This window comes from Hyla sarda, chromosome 3 (assembly GCF_029499605.1).
Source record: "Hyla sarda isolate aHylSar1 chromosome 3, aHylSar1.hap1, whole genome shotgun sequence".
Lineage (NCBI taxonomy): Eukaryota > Metazoa > Chordata > Amphibia > Anura > Hylidae > Hyla > Hyla sarda.
Window position 1 is genome coordinate 365,154,086 of NC_079191.1, and position 20,550 is coordinate 365,174,635.

General features: G+C 41.7%; 2 protein-coding genes and 1 pseudogene across 18 annotated transcripts in view; 1 reads left to right on the forward strand and 2 right to left on the reverse strand.

Annotated features, from left to right (window-relative positions):
* Nucleotides 1-10,755, forward strand: part of FANCL (FA complementation group L) — a 193,038-nt gene extending 182,283 nt beyond the window's left edge. For all 4 annotated transcript variants that reach the window (XM_056567714.1, XM_056567712.1, XM_056567713.1 and 1 more), the window contains exons 12-14: nt 1,246-1,362; nt 3,453-3,524; nt 9,303-10,755. In XM_056567714.1, coding sequence (XP_056423689.1) covers nt 1,246-1,362; nt 3,453-3,524; nt 9,303-9,338 — 225 coding nt within the window. In that variant the 3' untranslated portion in view covers nt 9,339-10,755. The remainder of the gene's footprint in view (nt 1-1,245; nt 1,363-3,452; nt 3,525-9,302) is intronic.
* On the reverse strand, nt 2,488-2,596 carry LOC130363271 (U2 spliceosomal RNA; annotated as a pseudogene).
* The window catches only part of VRK2 (VRK serine/threonine kinase 2), a 112,534-nt gene continuing 101,367 nt past the window's right edge, over nt 9,384-20,550 (reverse strand). For 11 of the 14 annotated variants that reach the window (XM_056567709.1, XM_056567704.1, XM_056567708.1 and 8 more), the window contains 3 exons: nt 11,841-11,939; nt 11,256-11,384; nt 9,384-9,593 (listed from right to left, as the gene is read on the reverse strand). In XM_056567709.1, coding sequence (XP_056423684.1) covers nt 9,384-9,593; nt 11,256-11,384; nt 11,841-11,939 — 438 coding nt within the window. Of the gene's footprint in view, nt 9,594-11,255; nt 11,385-11,840; nt 11,940-15,845; nt 15,941-19,390; nt 20,007-20,550 lie in introns of those variants that run through there. The other 3 variants (XR_008891551.1, XR_008891552.1, XM_056567711.1) reach the window with 3 other exon arrangements.

Genomic DNA, 20,550 nt, shown 5'->3' on the forward strand with positions numbered 1-20,550 from the left:
TGCTGCTCAGAATTTGGAACAAACTGTACCGAACGCTGGAGCTGGCGCCGGGAGCTCGTGACATCATAGCCCTGTCCCCTCATAACATCACGCACCCCCCCCCCCCCCCAATGCAAGTCTTTGGGAGGGGGAGTGACGGCTGTCATGCCCCCTCCCATAGACTTACATTGAGGAGGCGGGGCTATGAGGTCATGAGCTGCTGGCTCCAGCGTTCGGAACAGTTTGTTCCAAACGCTGAGCAGCGGATTACCCCTTTAAAGATTGACACCTTTGCACCGATTTTCTTTTTTTTTATTGATCATTTGTTTCCTGAATGCAAATTAAGTAACTTGCTAAAAAATTATAATTAAAAATCTCCTACCACATTCGATAAATTCTTCAGATGGACTTTCTGTGCTCTGAGTGTTTATGGTAACATTAAAGGAATTTTCTAAGCTTTTAAAGTATACAGAAAAGTACCTAAATCTCTCTAAATGGTCATCAGAAGATATTCTAGTTTAGCAGTTATTCTTGTACTGCACATTTTTTTATGCTGCTGGGGAGATTACCAATGAAGAACTACAGTTTCAATGATTTCCCCTCTCCTCACACAGACATTGGGGGAGATTTATCAATACTTGTGCAAAGGATAAGTAGTGCAGTTGTCCATAGAAACCTATCAGATTGCTTGTTTTATTTTTAAAGAGTCCTCTGAAATATAAAAGAAGCAATCTGGTTGCTCCCCACAGGTTTTGATACATCCCCCTCATTGCCTTTATATACAGTCTGCATGCTCCACTATAACAAACTGTAAGGTAATGCAGTAGTCACCCACTGTCTTCACACAAAAAGATCTGCTACCAACACAATGCTTTTCCCCTAATCACTGGTCTGCCCAGCATGTGAAACATTCATTCTCTTGAGGGAGAGCCATCCTATTTTTATTTACTGTATAAGACATTTCAGCAGGCTGTGCTGTCTTATTCAGTGTTGTATTGTGGGCAGTAGCCAAGAGACTATAAAGGGGCAGATGTTGGAGGTATGTGGTGTAGTCACACCAATCATTGAAACGCTGCTGAGTATACCTACAAACAGCTACCTGTCTGTGGGAAAGGCAGCTTACTCGTAACTTTCAAGATTTCTATCAAGTTAGCAAATGTAATTTTTTTTGTCATTTTGGCAACTTAAATTGCAGTCCTGTAGCCGTAATATGCTCACAAATCTACGGTACTTTAATTTCGTACATTTGCCATTATTCCCCTTCAGGATTTTACCATGGATTGTGGAATATGCTATGCGTATAGGCTGGAATCATCTATACCAGATCAAGTTTGTGATGATCCGCACTGTGCACAGCCGTATCACCAAGCCTGTTTATATGAGGTAATGATGTGCCCATTCAGAGGTGCCAAAGTTTAGGGATGTTTTTATGTGAGTTTGGAGCTTTAACAATAATATGATAAATGGAATAGAAATGTCATTATTTCCCAGGGACTAGCACAATTGCTAAACAGGTTATCTTTAAATAGATACATATCAGCGCATGAGGATATGGTGTAAGTACCTTTAGTACTAGAAGGTAGGGCAATGTACATAACTCACTCCCTAAACTAAGGAACTTTCTGCAGGATGCACAATTAGACATTCTATGTAAGCTCTAGTAAGGTATTTAAAGTCTCCTGTCACTATGAAAATGTAAGATGTCCTACAGATGCCCCGAAAGTTTTGATTGGTCAGAGTCTCCATTTTTTTTTTTTTTTTAAATCTAAGAGCCAAGGAACGTGCTCTCGAATCACCCAAAGTGCAAAAAATGTGCACAGAGGATGCAGTCTATCGCAAGCCCTTCTCCGATAGGAGAGAGGCCCCTCAACAAACCTTACCCTTCACCTCCGGACCAAAAGGTACCTGCAAGGTTCCAGGTTCGATGTCCCTCTTCGCCGAAGCTTCTAAGGGACCACAAATGCTCCCGGCATCCCCCTTGGCGTTAGCCAAGGTATCTGCCCTCAGAGCCGATAACTGTCAGTACCCTGCCAAAGCAGGAGTACCCAGGGTGTTTGCAGGGAGGTGCGGAACCTGATGGACACACACACCTCCCCTAGACCGCCAGGAGGGACACCTCATCCTGACAAATCCAGTGGACACACAACACGCAAAAAGTGACACAGTGAGACAAAAATAAATAAATAAGTGAATGTGTGCAGATATACTGCCCGGACATCCGGACGAATCTATAAAAATGTATCTGATCCTAGCCAGAAGGCCGGGAATCAAAAGGTGAGTGCCACAAGGTGAAGAGATTATGGTGCCCGTGCTTCCACTCAGTGAGTCCATCCTCCCAGTGAGCTTCGGCACCTCGGGGTCACGACTCCCCGAGGCACAAAAGTACCTCAGCTCTAGACCCTCTCTGCCTCATGGCAAGACCCGTAGGGAACAGGTCACATCGAGGCAGCCGTCGAGCTGATTCCTCAGAACCAGCCCCGGAAAGCCCTGGTACACCTGCCCCCCTCCATGCAGCACCCATCCCCGCCAGCCAAAAACTGGCGTCATTCGGGCACCGGCATGAAACTGCTAAGAACAGATACTACACTTGATCTTAGCCAAAAGGCCGAGAAGCGGTCAGAGTCTCCATGCTAGGATCACCACCGATCATTAGATTCAGCCAGGAGAAACACTTTGCTAAACACGTTACTCACTGGCTCACTGCATTGTCCGTCTTGCTGCAGAAGATGGGCCACATAGACTTACAATGGAGTCTCCTGCAGCAAGACTGAGATCGCAGTGAGCCAGGGAGTGAAACAACCAATCAAAACTTTTCACATGTCTGTAGGACATGTTGAAAGATTTTTAAAGTGCTATTGTCTATTTAAATGGGCTGTTCAGAACTGATAAAAAAAAAAGTGGTTGTTCTCTTCTAAACACACCTCCCACAGGTTGTATGTGGTATGGCAGCTTATTCTGCTCAACTAAAGTGAGCAGCTGTCTATACCAAAGAGAGCAGCCATGTTTTTTTCTAATCCTGTACAACCCCCTGGATTACGGTTACTCACACAGCACTAATGTATTTCACAGCCCTGTACACAGATTAGATTGCTCACATTTGTCCCTGTCTCTGGTCAAGCCCAGAATCTAAAGCTTGAGTTCTGTCTGCCCCCCCATACACTGCTTATTGTAAAGTAGTAGGTATATGTTGTTTACCCAGTTGTACATAGGAACTCTTATACCAATAGCACATGAACAAACCTTTTAAAAGGTTAGGCATCGTTCACTTCACCGCTGGTCCGAAGAGAGCTCAAGAGTTGACAGAAACAAATCATGGCCGGGATCGGCAATCTGAGAGCAACCTTATGGTTACATACCACACTCATATCCAGATGTCAAAATACTCAATTTAATTTACAAAAACTCCTTAATATTTTAATAATTATACTTTTAAGCACATTTGTGTTTATTTCTTTCTATTTTTCTCTTTTCAGTGGCTGAAAGGTCTCCCTTCAAGTAGACAGAGCTTTAACATCATATATGGAGAATGCCCTTACTGTACCAAGGTGAGTTAAAGAACATTAATTTCTAAGGACACCTTTGCAGACATTTTTCTTTGCATTGTATGTATTTTATTAAAACATATTTGCAAAAGACCTTAACGTTAAAGAAGATATCCCATGCAGCAAAGAAAAAAAAGATACCTAGCCATTCCATAGTATATTCACCTACCACCTCTCTGACATGTTTGTGATTTTTTTTCCGCCCCCCATTCACTGGCTATTCAGCTCATAAATTCCAGTTACTTCCTGGTTATGGTGGCTATTCCTGTGATCTCAAAGACTACATTTCCCTGCATGCACTGCTCACATTTCCTGCTCTCAGCTGCCTGAGCAGAGAGCTTGTTACCACCCCTAACTTATGTTAGTCACTCCCACATAACACTGAGCTCCAATCATAGCACTATACAGCAGGGTGGCCACGAGGAAACAAAATGTAATCTCAGTGCTCAGAGAGAGGGACCCTTGAGTGGAAGCTGCAGTTTTACACTATAAAATCACTCCCTCCCCCTCCTCCTCTCAGTGAAATAGCTTTACACTGGCACAATCACCTCCCCCCTTCTCTGCCCTGCACTCCTCTCTCCCCAGTGCTCAGTGTGACAGCTCCCTCCCCTCCCCCCTCTCCTCCGTTCTCAGTGTATAAACATTAGCAAGGAGAGGGGAGAAAATCAGCCTGTTTGCTGACTCTGCTATGATCTGAATCAGCCGGCATATAGGCAGTGCTGCTCAGCCAATCACTGCAGAACAGAGGGAGGACAGTGTGAATATTCATCAGATGGGAGGGGCTAAGGCCGAGCTCAGGCAACTCTCTGCAGCACAGGGGTTTTCTGGGTAGTTGTCACGTCACGGCCCCGGGATGCTGCTGATAACAGCCTGAATAGGGGGTCGAAAGTCATGAAAACCTGGAACAGCTGAATGTCCTGTCAGACAGAAGAATGCAGAAAAAGCTGGTTTCTAAGCAGCATTGGTAATGGAAGTGATTTACAAACCTGTATAACTTTACCTTCTGCACTAAAAGCTGAACAATTGTTTACTGTGAGACTTCTCCTTTAAGGTTTTTTTTTTGTGATTAGAAAAAACAGAGCTGATGTTGTCTGAGGACAGTTGTGGTGCTGTTTCTGGAAGAAATTAGATCTGTTTTTCTATTCCTGGATAACCCCTGTAAGGAACTCCATCTGATGGCACACAGTGTTTGAGAAGACCACCCAAAATTAGACAAAAAAAGTGGTCTTCTATAATATATAGTAAACTAAAAATCCATCACACAAAATCTGAGCTGGATAAGGGGGTGATCTTCTCAGAGAGGAGGCCTCTTCATAGGTTTAACTGTATTTATTTACCTGTTTCATAGCCTAGACCAGCAAAATAAGAACACTAGTACAAATGGCTTTCCTTCAACACCAGCCCTTATCATGGACTATACTGTGAACTCTGAAGATCAAGAATCCATTATAGAAGACCATTCACACTGCACTTTTTTCACCATTTGCTTTTTATATTTTATTTTATTGCACAAAGCATAAGAGAGAGTGTAAATTATTTTTCACCCAATTCCAAGTTTTGCTAATCAAACACAGAAATGAGCCTCAAGTTACACAATGAAAATGTAAGGGTCCCAGTAGAGCCTTGAAGTGTGGGGCACAGGAACTGAAGGGTAATGTGACCCGCTTCATACTTATTAAAGGGAACCAATCAGCATATTTTAGCAAATATAACGATTATCAATGCTATATATGCTAAAATCATTATCTTCACCATCCCCAGGGATGGTGAAGATATTAGGTTATAAAGTCCCCCCTGGCCGCCCGGCAAGTAGTCCTCTGGGCGGGGACTTACACTTACCAGCTCCGTTCTCTGTGGCAGTGGACCGGACGGCTTGAATGATGGCTTGCGGTCACTGCTCTGCTCCCTAAGCAGACTGAGCTGAGCGATGACGCGAGCCGTCATTCAAGCCATTGGTGCGGGGCCATGGCCGCAGCGAATGGAGCTGGTAAATGTAAGTCCCCGCCCAGGGGACTACTTGCGGGGAGAGACTTTATAACTTCATATCTTCACCATCCCTGGGGGCACAAACATCCCCCGGGGATGCTGATGATAAGGATTTTAGCATATGTGTTATACATTGCTAATTGTTATATATGCTAAAATATGCTGATTGGTTCCCTTTAAGAAGTAATAAGTAGTCTAAATTAATATTAACTGTTTTATCTAGTACAGCACCTGTAATCTTACCTATGGCAACCAGATTGTAGCTTTACAGTATCAAGTGCAAAAAAAGAAAATGAAAAAGTGATCTGAATAGCAGGGGTGCCACCCCTCCTATCCCTGCTATTGGTCGGTCAAATGTGACTGACCAATAGCAGATCGGAGGGGTTAAAGTTCATTTCCCCCACTCTGCCCACCAATGGGTGTCAGGGCAGAGTAGGGAAACGTAGGAGGAGCGGGTGGCGGCGGTTACCAGGTGCAGGCGCAGCAGCGATCCACTCCAGGCAGCGGCGATCATGGCAGGCAACTTTAAAAAAACTGCAGCGGCGGTGATCCGGTGAGTGGCCTCAAACATTTGGAGACCACTGTACAGTGGTCTCTAAACTGTGGCCCTCCAGATCTTGCAAAACTATGACGCCCAGCATGCCCAGGCACCCGTTTGCTTTTTGGGCATTCTGGGATTTGTAGTTTTTGTAAGACTTGGAGGGCTACAGTTTGGAGATCACTGGGTCTCTAAACTGTGGCCCTCTAAATCTTGCAAAATTAGAAATCCCGGAATGCCCAAAAAGCAAACGGCTGTCTTGGCATACTGGGGGTTGTAGTTGCATGCCTTCAGCTGTTGCATAATTGCAACTCCCAGCATGCCCTTCGGTGATCATTGCATGCTGGGAGTTGTAGTTTTGCAACAGTTGGAGGCACACTGGCCAAAAGAAAAAAAAAAACTGTGTCTCCAGCTGTTGCAAAACTACAACGTCTGTCAGTGCTTGCTGGGAGTTGTAGTTTTGCAAGAGCTGGAGGTTTGCACACCCAATGTGAATGTCCTGCTTCTAGTTTGAGCTGCAAGTTTGAACTCCTAGCGGGAAACTCACAGTAAACCCTCGCCAGTGCAAATGTACCCGAAAAAGACTACACTACACTAATAAAGGGTAAAACACTACATATACATATACCCTTACAAAGTCTACCCCCCCAATAAAAATGAAAAACGTCTCATACGGCAGTGTTTCCAAAACAGAGTCTCCAGCTGTTGCAAAACAACAACTCCCAGCATTGCCAGACAGACACTGACTGTCCAGGCATGCTGGGCGTTTAGCAACAGCTGGAGGCACCCTGTTTGGGAAGTACTGGTGTCGAATATTTTTGTTAGCGGAGGCAATTGTAAGGTCCTATTCAAACGGCGGAATTTCCGCTCATCCGCCCCAATTCCGCTTCCGAGGATTTTGTGCTGAATTGAAGTGGAATCCGAGCAGAAATTCTGCAGAAGTGTGAATATGAGTGTGGACTCCCATAGAAGTGTATTACGCTTTTATTTGAGGCGGAATTCTGCTTGAGGAAATTCTGCCTGTGTGAATAGGGCCTAACGCTTGCATCTGGGTCCACCCCTATGCAAATCCCTCAAATGCACATGTTGCTCTCTCACTTTCGCGCTCTTGTATTTCAAGGAAACAGTTTAGGGCCACATATGGGGTATTTCCCTACTCGGGAGCAATTGCGTTACAAATTTTGGGGGGCATTTTCTCCTTTTACCCCGTATCAAAAAGGAAAAGTTGGTGTCTACAGCAGCCTGTTAGAATAAAAGACCCCCAAAATCTCTTAACAGAATTTCTCCTGAGTAGGGAACTACCCCATATGTGGACGTAAAATGCTCTGCGGACGCACAGCAAGGCTCAGGAGTGAGAGTACCATGTACATTTGAGGCCTAAATTGGTGATTTGCACAGGGGTGGCAGATTTTACAGTGACCCCATTTTGGAAACGACACCCCTCATGGAACGTAACAAGGGGTATAGTGAGGAATTTTCACCAAAACAGCATGCAAGTAACAACAAAAATTTACCACTATGTTAAAGTAGAATATGTCACAAAAAATAGTCCCAGAATCAGAACAAAAGGTAAATGCATCTCTGAGTTATTAATGCATAAAGTGGTCACGCCCCCTCCCGTAGGCTTGCATTAAGGGGCGGAGCGTGACGTCACACGCTGCCGGCCCTGCGGTCGACCGTAATCAGACCCGGAGCGAACACGCTCCGGGGACTGATTACAAACGGGGTGCCGCGTGCATGATCCAGGCGTCCCCAGCGGCGGGACTCGCGCGATCAGGCATCTTATCCCCTATCCTTTGGATAGGGGATAAGATGTGTAAGCACCGGAGTACCCCTTTAAGGTGAAAATGAGCTGCGTTTTTAAAGCGCAACTGTCATGAACTTTGGGGCATATAAACTAACCATAATCTGTGTATTGTGTGTAGACTGTTAATTCAGCATTACTTTTACTTTCTTTATTCCAGTTGTAATTACCACAAGAAAAAAACACTTTTCTTTGCAGTCACTGACAGTCTGATAGGCGTGGTCAGGGGTTCGCTATGCCCTCCTGCTGCCACGCCTATCCCCTATACCTCAGCGCTGGGACTAATGTGTGATTGACACAGGTCCCAGCGCGTGTGTCCCATTAGATTTTTGTGTGTGAGCCGACTGATAGGAATTTACACAGCAAGCGCTGGCTCCCCCGGCCAGCACTCGCTCCTGCTGTCTGACATCGCCGCCGGTACAATGCTAGAGGCAGGGAGTGAATGAGCTCTCTGACTCTAGTGAATGCAGGCACACACAAAGAAGGGGAGAACCAGCACTGTTATTGCTTCCCCACCAAGCGCCCGCTCCCGCTGTTATACATCTCCGTGCACCTGTGCAATGCTAGATAGCTCACTCACTCTCTGCCTCTAGCATTGTACCGGCAGTGATGTCAGACAGCAGGAGCGAGTGCTGGCCAGGGGAGCCAGTGCTTGCTGTGTAAATTCCTATCGGTCGGCGCACACATAAAAATCAAAGGGGGTGCAAGCGCTGGGACCTGTGTCAATCACATAGCAGTCCCAGTGCTGAGGTATAGGAGATAGGCGTGGCAGCAGGAGGGCATCAAGATTTTTGCCAAGTTAATTGCCTCCCGTCTGGCGGTGATACTACCATCCTTGGTTCACGCTGACCAATCCGGATTTGTGCCAGGTAACAGACTATGGTTAGTTTATATGCCCCAAACTTCATGACAGTTGCACTTTAATTTAATTGCCTCTCCTCTAATAACAATGGAAAGCGTGTATGCCTAGGTTCCAGGGTAGTGTTTTCCTGCAGACATCAGTAAGAGCTGTCCCAAGTATAGTAGAGATGGCAGCCTGGTCAGATATGTTTGCACCAAGGCCACGTGCAAGACAGTAACACATTTAGACCAAAATGGAGCACTAGGCAAGAAATATATTATGCTTTACCTGTCCCCATAATAAGTTTCTCTAAGGTGAGGATGGGAGTAGAGAATAACCCCCTATATTAGGAAGGCTGTGAATCTGTACAATGTTTTACTGGCCAAGTAAAACAAAATAGAAAATAAAAAAATATATATAATAATTTTCCTAGAAAAACACATAATGGCAGTGCATGTGTCATATAGTGCCCTCCTTCCATGGCTCAACATTTATTTTGTCTTTATGCTTTATTCTGTAGCCTAAATGTAGATTCTCGTAATGAAAGTGTATTCTTGGTTGTATATTTTTATGTTATTAAATAACTGCATATTCTAAATATTTTATTTTTAGCCAATCACCCTGAAGCTACATAATAAGCCATTTTGAAGCTGTTAAAATACAGAGGATTCTGAGCCACGGAGGAAGAGTTAATCACAGAACATATATGAGACAATAGATCATCAGTAAAAGTACTGGTAGCATGAAACCGTATTTATATATATTTTGGCGATCCTGACTGTAAAGGTCTGGTTCATTCAAAGACTCCTGTCTTCTCCTCAAGTCATTGTTAGGAACTGTATACCATGGACTGTTATCCATTGCTGCTTTGTAGTCCTGAGTAGCAGATACAGTCAGCGCTCTCTGAAATTAAACAGATACAGAATCTGAGATATTTCTTAGAACAAAATATAAAGAGATACCACATAAAATCATATCCTGGATTGTTACACAGTATATTATACAAAAAAATGTAAAGGGGTTGTCCGATCATTAATATGTATCTCCTATCCACAGCAGGGGAAGAAGTCCAACTGCTAGGACCCCTGCAATCTCAAGAACAAGGTCCAGTCTTCTGTTGGAATGAAGCACAGCACTGCTCCAGTCATTGTCTGCAGGAGCTGCCATATATAGCTAAGCTGTAGTTGGCTGTTACTGGCAATGTCCATAGACACAGAATGGAGCAGAAGTGCACATGCATGTCTTGAATTCCAACAGCAAACTCTAGACTCCCTTTTTGAGATCACAGGTAATTTCTCACCCGCCGGACCCTATCTGATCTCACACTTTGGGATTGTTCCACAGATAAGACTTATCCCCTAGATAGGAATGTAGTGACTGATCTTGGGAGGAGGGAGTCTCTGCCCTAAACCCTGGAAGCTTCCATAAACAAGGAATAGAACAGCGGTGCACACCTGTGACTGCAGCCTAGTTCTGACAGGAGACACTGATCACTGCTCTTGCTTCATGGAACAACCACTTAAAGGGGTATTCCAGGGAAAAAAAAACATTTTTTTTTATATATCAAATGGCTCCAGAAAGTTAAACAAATTTGTAAATTACTTCTATTAAAAAATCTTAATCCTTCCAATAATTATCAGCTGCTGAAGTTGAGTTGTTCTTTTCTGTCTGGCCATAGCTCTCTGCTTGTCTCGGGAACTGCACCGAGTAGAATAGGTTTGCTATGGGGATTTGCTTCTACTTTGGACAGTTCCCGAGACACGTGTCATCAGAAAAAACTTAGACAGAAAAGAACAACTCAACTTCAGCAGCTAAAAAGTACTGAAAGGATTAAGATTTTTTAATAGAAGTAATTTACAAATCTGTTTAACTTTCTGGAGCCAGTTGTGTCCAAGTGTCTGTTGTTCTATGTGTCCTTATAGTACAACACTATAAAGGACATATAGAAGTCTACAGAAGTACTGAGTCAGGCATAAAATGACTGTAACCATACTTTTCTGTGTCTATCTGGCGTCCCTATTGTTGTCTATGCACCGAAAATAAAGAGGTTACTGCTTAAAAGATCGGTCTGGTGAGTGACTCCCTATTATCTTCTGTTTATGGGTAAAATAAACACTCTTGGGTGGTTTAATCCTAGAGGCACCTTCTATATATGTGCCACACACTTCTTGCTAACCTACATTCAGTACCATAGGGCACCTATTACTGTTGTCACTAACATTTCATAGGAGGGAACATGCCACATTATATACAGTACATAAAAATAGAGATAATGCCTACAAGAACTACTCCAACAGTGATTAAAACATAAGTGCAATAGTCTGTCTGCAATCACTAGACTAGAAACAGAAGCTCTCACAGAGGTACTTTCATTGCCAAGTATTTTGGTGCCCATCCTATTATATTCTGTCACAGGATCACACTGGTGTCGTAACCTTTTATATATTTTTTTAACCTATAATTATATAGGTGTGAATAACAAAATATTATTTTAAAAGTCATTCCACATAATTGCTGTTTTGTACCCGTGTGTGTGCTGGAGAATAATACATGTTATATATTTACCAATGGTTTATGGATACTTGGTACTTCTGAGTACAAATCTGCTTGCATACTACAGGTACTGCGATATGGATCAAATGCATTCCTTTTATCATCTGTGGACAAGTTTCTGGTTGTTTTCTTTGAATAATTCTGTTGAACAAAATATACTTAGTGAAATGTTTTCATTGTCCTATTTTTCTAAGTGCATTTACATTTATCAGTATCTAACAGAGATGAATGAAAGCTATAAAGTCTAAACCCCCCTCTCAGCTAAACTACAAAATATCAGAATGTCACCTAAGGTAAAATAAGTGAGGACAAGATGGACACAAACTGCTTCCCTGAAGTCTGTCACATGTTGTAATATTGACAATATTTTAACTTCTGCATCACAACCACCAAACAACACCAGGGCCTCCTACACTTACATTGTGACAGAATTCACTATTTTCTTGCCGTATCTCCTTGCAAGAAATTGTTGTACTTGTCATTTCAGGCTTGATTTTACAATAAAATACTTCTTAAAACTTAGGTGGCTGATATAGCTAATAAAAAAAAAAAAAAACAGTGGTGGTGCTTACAGAAGTAGGAATGTAGATTACCTACCTTTATTGTTTTGGGGGAAAGGCATGGGTTTAATAGGTTACTGTTCTGTGTGTATTCACAGTCATCTTCAGTCTTATTCCCACATTTCTGTATGTGTGTCTGTGGACAGAATGTGAAAGAAAAATGCTCAGTAGGACATTTTGTAAATAGAACAAGTTTAACTATACTTTACAACAGATGACACGATGTGCCATTTTTAAATGGTCAATGTAGTTTTATGCAATCCCCCCCCCCCCCCATGTGATTTCTAGCAAATAGGTAAATCATTGATTTACCAAATTGACACCTTACCCTATAAAATGCTCTATAATCTTGCTAACCAGGTGTTTCATATTCCTGCAAAATACTATTCACTGTTGGGAGAATTTTGTCTCTGGCAGCAGAGAAACAAAGCTAGAACACAGAAGGGGGGTCCACACTGCGCCAGAAAGGTTTATCAACAATTTGTTTGTCTCTGACCACCCATAAAAATTCTAGACAGCTTATCAGATCAATTCTTAGACCAGGGCTGCTTTTGTAGTAATGCCTTCTTCTCCTTTTCTTTGGCTTGTCATCAGCAGCATTTAACTGCTGTTGCCATTTTCCTTTCACTAGGGAGGGGACTCACAGCAGGGCAGCTTTTACAATACGCAAAACTGGCAGATTCAGGGCTTACTGGCAGCAGGATAGATTTTTAAATGTACCTGTCATCAACAAAAATTTTATATAATTTAGATAAATCCATTATATGTATATTTGTAATATAAATTTGTTAAAAAATGTGTATATTTTTGATTGTGCAGTTATTGCATGTGTGTCTCTATAAGGAGTCCAAATACAGGAAGTGAGGGTGGACAAGCAGGGCTCTGTGCAGTGAGGATCTGAACACGCTTCTGGCTCATACATCAGGATGATTGACAAGCCAGGAGCCTGCACAGAGCCCTGCTTCTCCTGCCCTCACTTCCTGTATTTGGACTCCTCATAGAGACACACATGCAATAGCTGCAGGAACAGCATTTTTTCACTCAAAAATTTACACATTGTTTAATCAATGTATATTACAATTATAAATATAATGGTATTATATAACAGGTTTTTGTTGATGACAGGTACACTTTAATTTTATCTGTGTCCCTTAGGACACCGATAAAGATGAAAGCTCTAGTGGTGCAGGGTACCATCAGTGGCCGCTTTCTTTGGTAAATACAGGTTACATGAACTGGATACCTGAGCAAGTGCCACTTAAAACTACATAAGCGTCTTCAGGATGCACATATTGTAAAATAAAGAGCGGCAGAGCAGAGCCATTGGGTCCCCACCTTACCACTTAATCCTGAAGGCTAAAGGCTTCTTCAGGCTTGTGACCCACAAGAGGCTGAGAGTACATGTCGGTGTCACAGTGCAGTCGGCATAATATAGTCATCATGCAACTACACCACAGGAAGAGGACTTAGCAGCTCTGTGGTTTTAGGTGAGTTGTGTTTGTTTTTTGCTGAGCAGGAAGCACTACTAAAGAACGTAGGAGGATGAACTGTCTATCTACCTAACTGGGGGGAAAGGGTTGAGTCTGCTATATATTTATAGAGGGGCGGATCAGGCTACATACATTTTTTTTAGAAAAAGGGGCAAAATTAAGGAGATGGAAGGCCTAACTTATGTGGGGGAAAATGGTGCAAAATGGTGTAGGAGGAGGGAAGACTTACCGAATGGCTTTTACCTGGCCACCTAATGGGGAGTCTATCTACTATATGGAGAGTCCATGCACCTTCCTACTGTATAGGGACACAAGTGGCATAACTTCTATGTAGCAAGCAAACCCTCAACCTAATTGATAACAGGTAAAAGGGCATAGGTAAAGTTTGTGTGTGTATTGACCTTTCCAAATTATATCAAATAAGCTGCATTTACCATAGAGGACTTCAATCAAGGTGCAGAAATATCTCAGAGACGATCAAGAGAAATAGGAGGTCCCAGAGATAAATTTCAAGTGTCATAGAAAGGGTCTGAATACTTACGTACATGTGAAATTTGTGTTATTTTAATATTTTTGCAAAAATGTTTGAAGTCTGTTTTTAAAATCTCATTATGGGGTATTGCAGAATAATGGGGGGGGGGGGGGGGGTGTTAATTCTTGCACAAAGCCACTACATAAACAAATTGTGAAATGGTCTGAAGACTTTCCTAATGCACTGTATGGCTGATGTCACCTGAAGGAGGCCAAAAAACTGTCCCTTTGGCATGTATATTTAATACTGGAGACACTTTGTAAATTTTAGCAAATCTGTTATATGAAGTTCAGAACAACCTGTTGTTGGTGCAGTATGTGCTCACTTGCTCTACTGAACTGCATCTGACAGGACAGGGTCCCGGGGATACTTTCCTGAGAATTTATGCCAAAGTAACTAGGACACATTTAATAGGATGATGTACAAGAACAAACTTTATTAACAAGTATTGTACGTTTGGACCTGAGGAAGACACTTCTTGTGTGCCGAAACGAGTGTGCCGAAACGAGTCGTCCGTATTGCCAAAAATTAATTATTCTTTGTCCTGTGCTGGCCTGAGTCTCTCCATTGATGACCTCCTTTTGAGCAGCACCTCCAAGACTGTTTTTTCCTTTCTCTACTGGCTCCCACATAAGCATCCAGACCCGGTCCAAGTGTGGCAGCCATTTCTATACCTAACTTCACTTGACTCACATCGGCCATTTGGGAGCCACGACCCCATGCAATTTAGGATCAAGTTTCATCACCCAATCTGGTGAGTATATCACTTAGGTGTGGTGGAGGGTCATACCAAGTCGATATACAATATATAAAGGGAGCGCCCACTGATTTCTCTCTCCCAAAATGTTATGTGTGGGTCTTTTCTAAAAAAAAAGATTTTTTTTCCTGACAACCAAGAAACCTAAAATGATAAGGAATATTCATCGCATTATTCTCCTGCAAGACTCCTCCCTTATGTCTAAAAGTCTCAAGAAAGTTAATATCTCAAGGAAAGCTGGTTGAGATGTGTGAAATCAAGGATAGCTTGCTGTGGACTTTGGTAAGTCCTGTTTACACTCCTGGATTTTGTAATATGAGAGGCAGGTAGGTAGTGGGCCAGTCATTCCCTTCCTGGCCAGTCCAGGTTATTGGTTTGGCCTCCGACAGTCCAGCTCATTAGTGGGCTAACTTAGGTCTGCACAGTGTGCAAGAAAGTTGCTCATAGTGTTAGGCACAGGCAATGCTACCTGTGTGAGCTGCCTGGCCATGGAGAGACACATTCCATGCTGGATGATACAACCAGAAGTTGAGAGTTGAGCTTTAGGATTATGCTTTTACTGACTATTTAGTTAATTCTTTTGTGGTCTTTCTTTTGTGGATGAAAAATAGCTGGCTGAGTGACTCCCAAGTCGCCACAATACGAGCAAATCTAATGGGTTTTCATTTTGGCTATATTTTGCCTTAAATATTTTTAAAGGAATACAAAACAGAAAATGCACAAAAATCCCAGCAATTCCTTTTGTTAATCTCCTTTCCTCCTATTTTGTTATCAAAACTGAGCAATACATAAATTGTTCTGGTGTCCCAGGACATCAGCCATTTGCCTCTTCTCGTCCTCACAATCCTGTCTGGTTGAAGCAGGAGCCTCCCACTACTTCTCTGCCTGCGTTAAGAAGAACGTTAAGTCTTGACTCTTGGCCAAGCCCCACTCTCTCGGCCTGCCATAAAATTTCTACAAAACTTTTTCAGGAACGTGAAAATCCTGCATCTTGCTAGTGTGATTGTTTATTTTACTATCAGTTACCGTAAAGTGTGTTGGTCGGGTCATGTGCACTATAAACAGTTTTTAGGCGTTAAGAGATAGACTATACACCTGGAAAACAATGTTTGTATTTTTTATTCCTCAATATTCCGATAATTGGGACCTTGCAGCCAAAAATAATCTGTTATTTTAGTCTAATCTTTCTCTAATACAAAGAGCCATTTTAGTGAAAATAAAACTCTGCTTTATTTCAAATGTCCACATTAATTTATTATTAACCTTTGCCGGGAAAGAATCCAGAAGTCTTCAGGTTTTAAATTCATATTCATAAACCTGTGGCCATTCATAGTAAGTTTTCTTCCATATCAATGAGCCTAATTAATATGAAAAAGAATTATGAAATGTGATTTTAATCACTACATTTGCTTTTCCATGCAGGTTATCTGACCTTTTCTGTGGAAGACGGCAGTAACACTCCTTGTGACTGATTATATGTATTAAACTCTGGCATTCAGCTTAAAATAAGAATGTTCACAGTCTATCTTGTCTTTACTGTATATGAATATATTAATGCAGTGGGTTTTAACTCTACGTCTCACTGCAATGACTAAACTGCCTTGTATGAATAGGGGAGATCCTGAAGACCTGTCCTATTAAAGATATATACTGGTAGTGCTATCCTTAAAAGCATACATAGTGATATTTTCCTTTGCTCTTCCTATTTGTAATTGGCTCAGGATAAATGATACTGTAGTTAAAGACTTACGGAGTACTTTTATTCATATATTTTTAGCCTTCATTCCTTCCTCATCTGAGGCCACATGACCCCTGATAAGTCTGCTTCCTCACCAATATTACACCAATATCACAGCAGACGCCAATACATTTTGTTGTGTGATAGCAAGTGCATCAAACATCCTGGCGCTACTTATAAAAATGTACCTTCCTTATAATGAGAGAGTCGCAGAATTATCCTTAAAGGGGTACTCCGCTGCTCAGCGTTTGGAACAAACTGTTCCGAATGCTGGAGCCGGGAGCTTGTGACATCATACCCTCGCCCCCTCATGACGCCACACCTCGCCCCCTCAATGCAAGTCTACGGGAGGGGGCGTGATGGCCGCCTCTCCCCCTCCCATAGACTTGCATTAAGGGGGCGTGACGTCACATGGAAGCGGACCCGTGATGTCACGATGCTCCGTCCCCGTGGTCGGAAGGCATAAGACTTGGAGCCCCCAGCGCTTCCTGCAGTGCTCACAGGTGGGTGCTGCATGCTAGATTGCGGGGGTCCCCAGCGGTGGATAGGGGATAAGATATCATAGGGCCGGTGTACCACTTTAACTAACTTGACATTTATCCCTCTTCTACGTGCACCCCTGTGTAAATTGGAGGTTATTGTTTTATATGTGTATATACCAGAGAGTTAGAAATGAATATATATACGGGTATAGACTATACATTTGGCCAAGTATAGTCTGTACCCGTATATATGTTAGTTTGTTAACTGGTTGTACCAGTTTACATATCATGTAAGCATACCGGCCAATGTCTTCCCTCTTTTTGTTTTTCTGTACCTTGCTGACTTATCTTTTTTCTGTGGGTCAATACGAATACAACATTACCCATATTTACGCAGTAAACTAATACAAAAAATACTTTAAAAAAAAAAAATAATAAAGTTACCGGTAATTTATTTATTTATTTATTTTTTTTTAACAATAGGTATGCTTAAAAACTTTATATTGACCCCCTACAACTTTATCTATCTAAGGGGCTGTATGAGGTCTCATTTGTTGTGCCATGAGCTGTAGTTTTTATCAGTACCACTTTTGCGTATATGCAACTTTTTGATCACGTTTTATACATTTTTTATGGGCTGTGATTAAAAAAAATCAGCATTTTTGGATTTGGGTAATGTTACGTGGTTCACTATACTGGATCAATAATGTTATATTTTACTAGTTTGGACAAGAGGGAATACCAAATATGTAGGTTTGTTTTTATTTAAAAAATGTGGCATAATTTGAACTTTTATTAAGGTTAGGGACATTTTTATCCCCTTAATCCCCTTTCAGTTTTTGCATTTTCATTTTTTCCTCCTAACCTTTTAAAAATCATAATCCTTTCAATTTCCGCCATCAATTCTACTTTGCAGTGATATTAGTAATTTTACCTAAAAATCCATGGCGAAACGGGGAAAAAAAAATCATTGTGCGACAAAATAGATGAAAATTTTTTTTTTTAATAGTATAAAAAGTGACCCAAAATACGCTTTTTTGGACTTTGGAATTTTCTTACGTGTACGCCATTGACCGTGCAGTTTAATTAACAATATATTTTTATAGTTTGGACATATACACGCGGCGATACCACATATGTTTATTTTTATTTATTTTTATGGGAAAAGGGGTGATTCTGACCCATGGCACTGATCAGTGTTATTGGCGCTCAACTGCTCCTGCCTGGATCTGAGGCACGGAGCAGTCATTCAGCGATCGGACATGCAGCAGGCAGGTAGGGATCCTCCTGGTGTCCTGCAAGCTGTTCGTGACGCCACGATTTCACCAAGGCAGTCCCTAACAGTCCAACTGAGCTGCCAGGATGCTTTCGGTTTCACTTCACACGCGGCGGTCAACTTTGATAGCCGTATCAGAAGGGTTAATACCGGGCATCACCGTGATCGGTGATGTCCGGTATTAGCAGCTGGTCCCGGCCGTTGATGGCTGCAGGGTTATATCTCGGAAGCTGGCGCAGGACGTAAATATATGTCCTACGTCATTAAGGAGTTGTAATTTATTTTTAATTTTTTTTATACTTTTTAAGTTCCCTCTAGGAAACTTTTATAAGCAATCACTAGATTGCTTATACTGAACAATGCTATTGTTCAGTTACATAGGCGCTCTGCTAGTAGCATATACCTATTTACCTATTCACCGCTGACATCACTAAGCTCCGCCCATGCTCCAAGTCTGGCACGGAGCTGAAGGTACCGAAGAGGATAGCCGGAGAACGACAGCAGGGAACGGGACAAGGTAAGAACAGTCGTCATCAGGGTCAACTGATCTACCTGTCTGTACTGTTACTGGTGACAGATTTCCTTTAAAGGGGTACTCCCGTGGAAAACTTTTTTTTTTTAATTAACTGGTGCCAGAAAGTTAAACAGATTTGTAAATCACTTCTATTAAAAAAATCTTAATTCTTCCAGTACTTTTTAGGGGCTGTATACTAAAGAGAAATCCAAAAAAGAAATGCATTTCCTCTGATGTCATGACCACAGTGCTCTCTGCTGACATCTGCTGTCCAATTTAGGAACTGGATATGTAAACTCTGACACATTTGATGTCATAATATGTTATATGTTACATTTCTTATGTTTATAAAATTCAATGAAAACATTGTGAAACAGAGCAGGAAAAAAAATCCCCATAGCAAACATATGCTGCTCTGGACAGTTCCTAAAATGGACATCAGAGGTCAGCAGAGAGCACTGTGGTCATGACATCAGAGGAAATGCATTTCTTTTTTGGATTTCTCTTTAGTATACAGCCCCTAAAAAGTACTGGGAGGATTAAAAAATAAATAAATTATAGAAGTGATTTACAAATCTCTTTTACTTTCTGCCACCAGTTGATTTAAAAAAAAAAATATATAAGTTTTCCACGGGAGTACCCCTTTAATTATCTGTGAAACAGAAATGACAGTAGCTTTTAAATATGTCCCCCAGTGTGTTTCCAATTGTTGCAAAACTACAAGTCCCAGCATGCCCGGACAGCCTGCGGCTGTCCGGGCATGCTGGGACTTGTAGTTTTGCAAGAGCTGGAGGCACACTGTATTATAGATTTGTGGAGATTGCCCCACTGTGAAAACCATAATATGCTATGGGCAATGGGGAGAATAATTCCCCCCATAAAAACGTTTAATATTAGACGTATTGGACTTTGCTACAGTAAGATGTGACTATCATAAGAGGAAGGTGACAATCGGGAGATCATGCAAAAATGACATCTTCTCAATGGAAGCTAATTAGCCATGCAAAACCTCCTCAAACAGATATTCATTTCTATTAGGAATGATTACTATGCAAGCCTACAGATGTCAATACCACAGTCATTCAGATCCTTCTTCCCTTACTAATTGAAGGTTGTAAAGCTCCAGTGCCAAGGTTTCCTTCCAAAGAGCTAATTTATGACTAGAAGGATATTTTATGTCTTCAGTCGGAGCAGCTTAAAACACAGCAAATCAGAACCATCTGTGTACCGATGCTTGAATCACCGTTTATCTATCAGACCATCATTCTTGTTAGTTTGCACCCTGCATTCTTGGCTGCCGCGCACGTCCCCCTGGCCAAATTTCGTAAGATATATTAAAAATTTTAAGCATCTTGACCCTTCCACATTGCAAGTGCGCTGGATAGAAATTGTCTTCTTTCTGCACAAGATATGTCTGAAAAAAAAAGGTCACCGGCTGATGCTTTTAATTATGCTAAACAGGGAGGACAAAAAAAAAAGCAAGACTTATCCGTCTTCACTCGAAATTCTGAATGTAAATCACATGGGGGAGATTTAGCAAAACCTGTGAAGAGGCAAAGTTGTCCATAGCAACCAATCCGATCGCTTCTTTCATTCTTAACAAGTCCTGTGAAAAATGAAAGACGTTACCTCTACCCAGGTTTTGAGAAATCTTCCCCATAGTCATTTACGTTAAATAGCAAATGGCTGCGTTCACTTATGACTTGAATATATTGTTTCATTAATTGGCCTAAAGTGTATTTAGAAGTAGAATTTAAAGGGGTTATCCAGGAAAATAATTTTTTTATATATATATATCAACTGGCTCCAGAAAGTTAAACAGATTTGTAAATTACTTCTATTAAAAAATCTTAATCCTTTCAGTACTTATGAGCTTCTGAAGTTGAGTTGTTCTTTTCTGTCTAAGTGCTCTCTGATGACACGTGTCTCGGGAACCAGCCCAGTTTAGAAGAAAATCG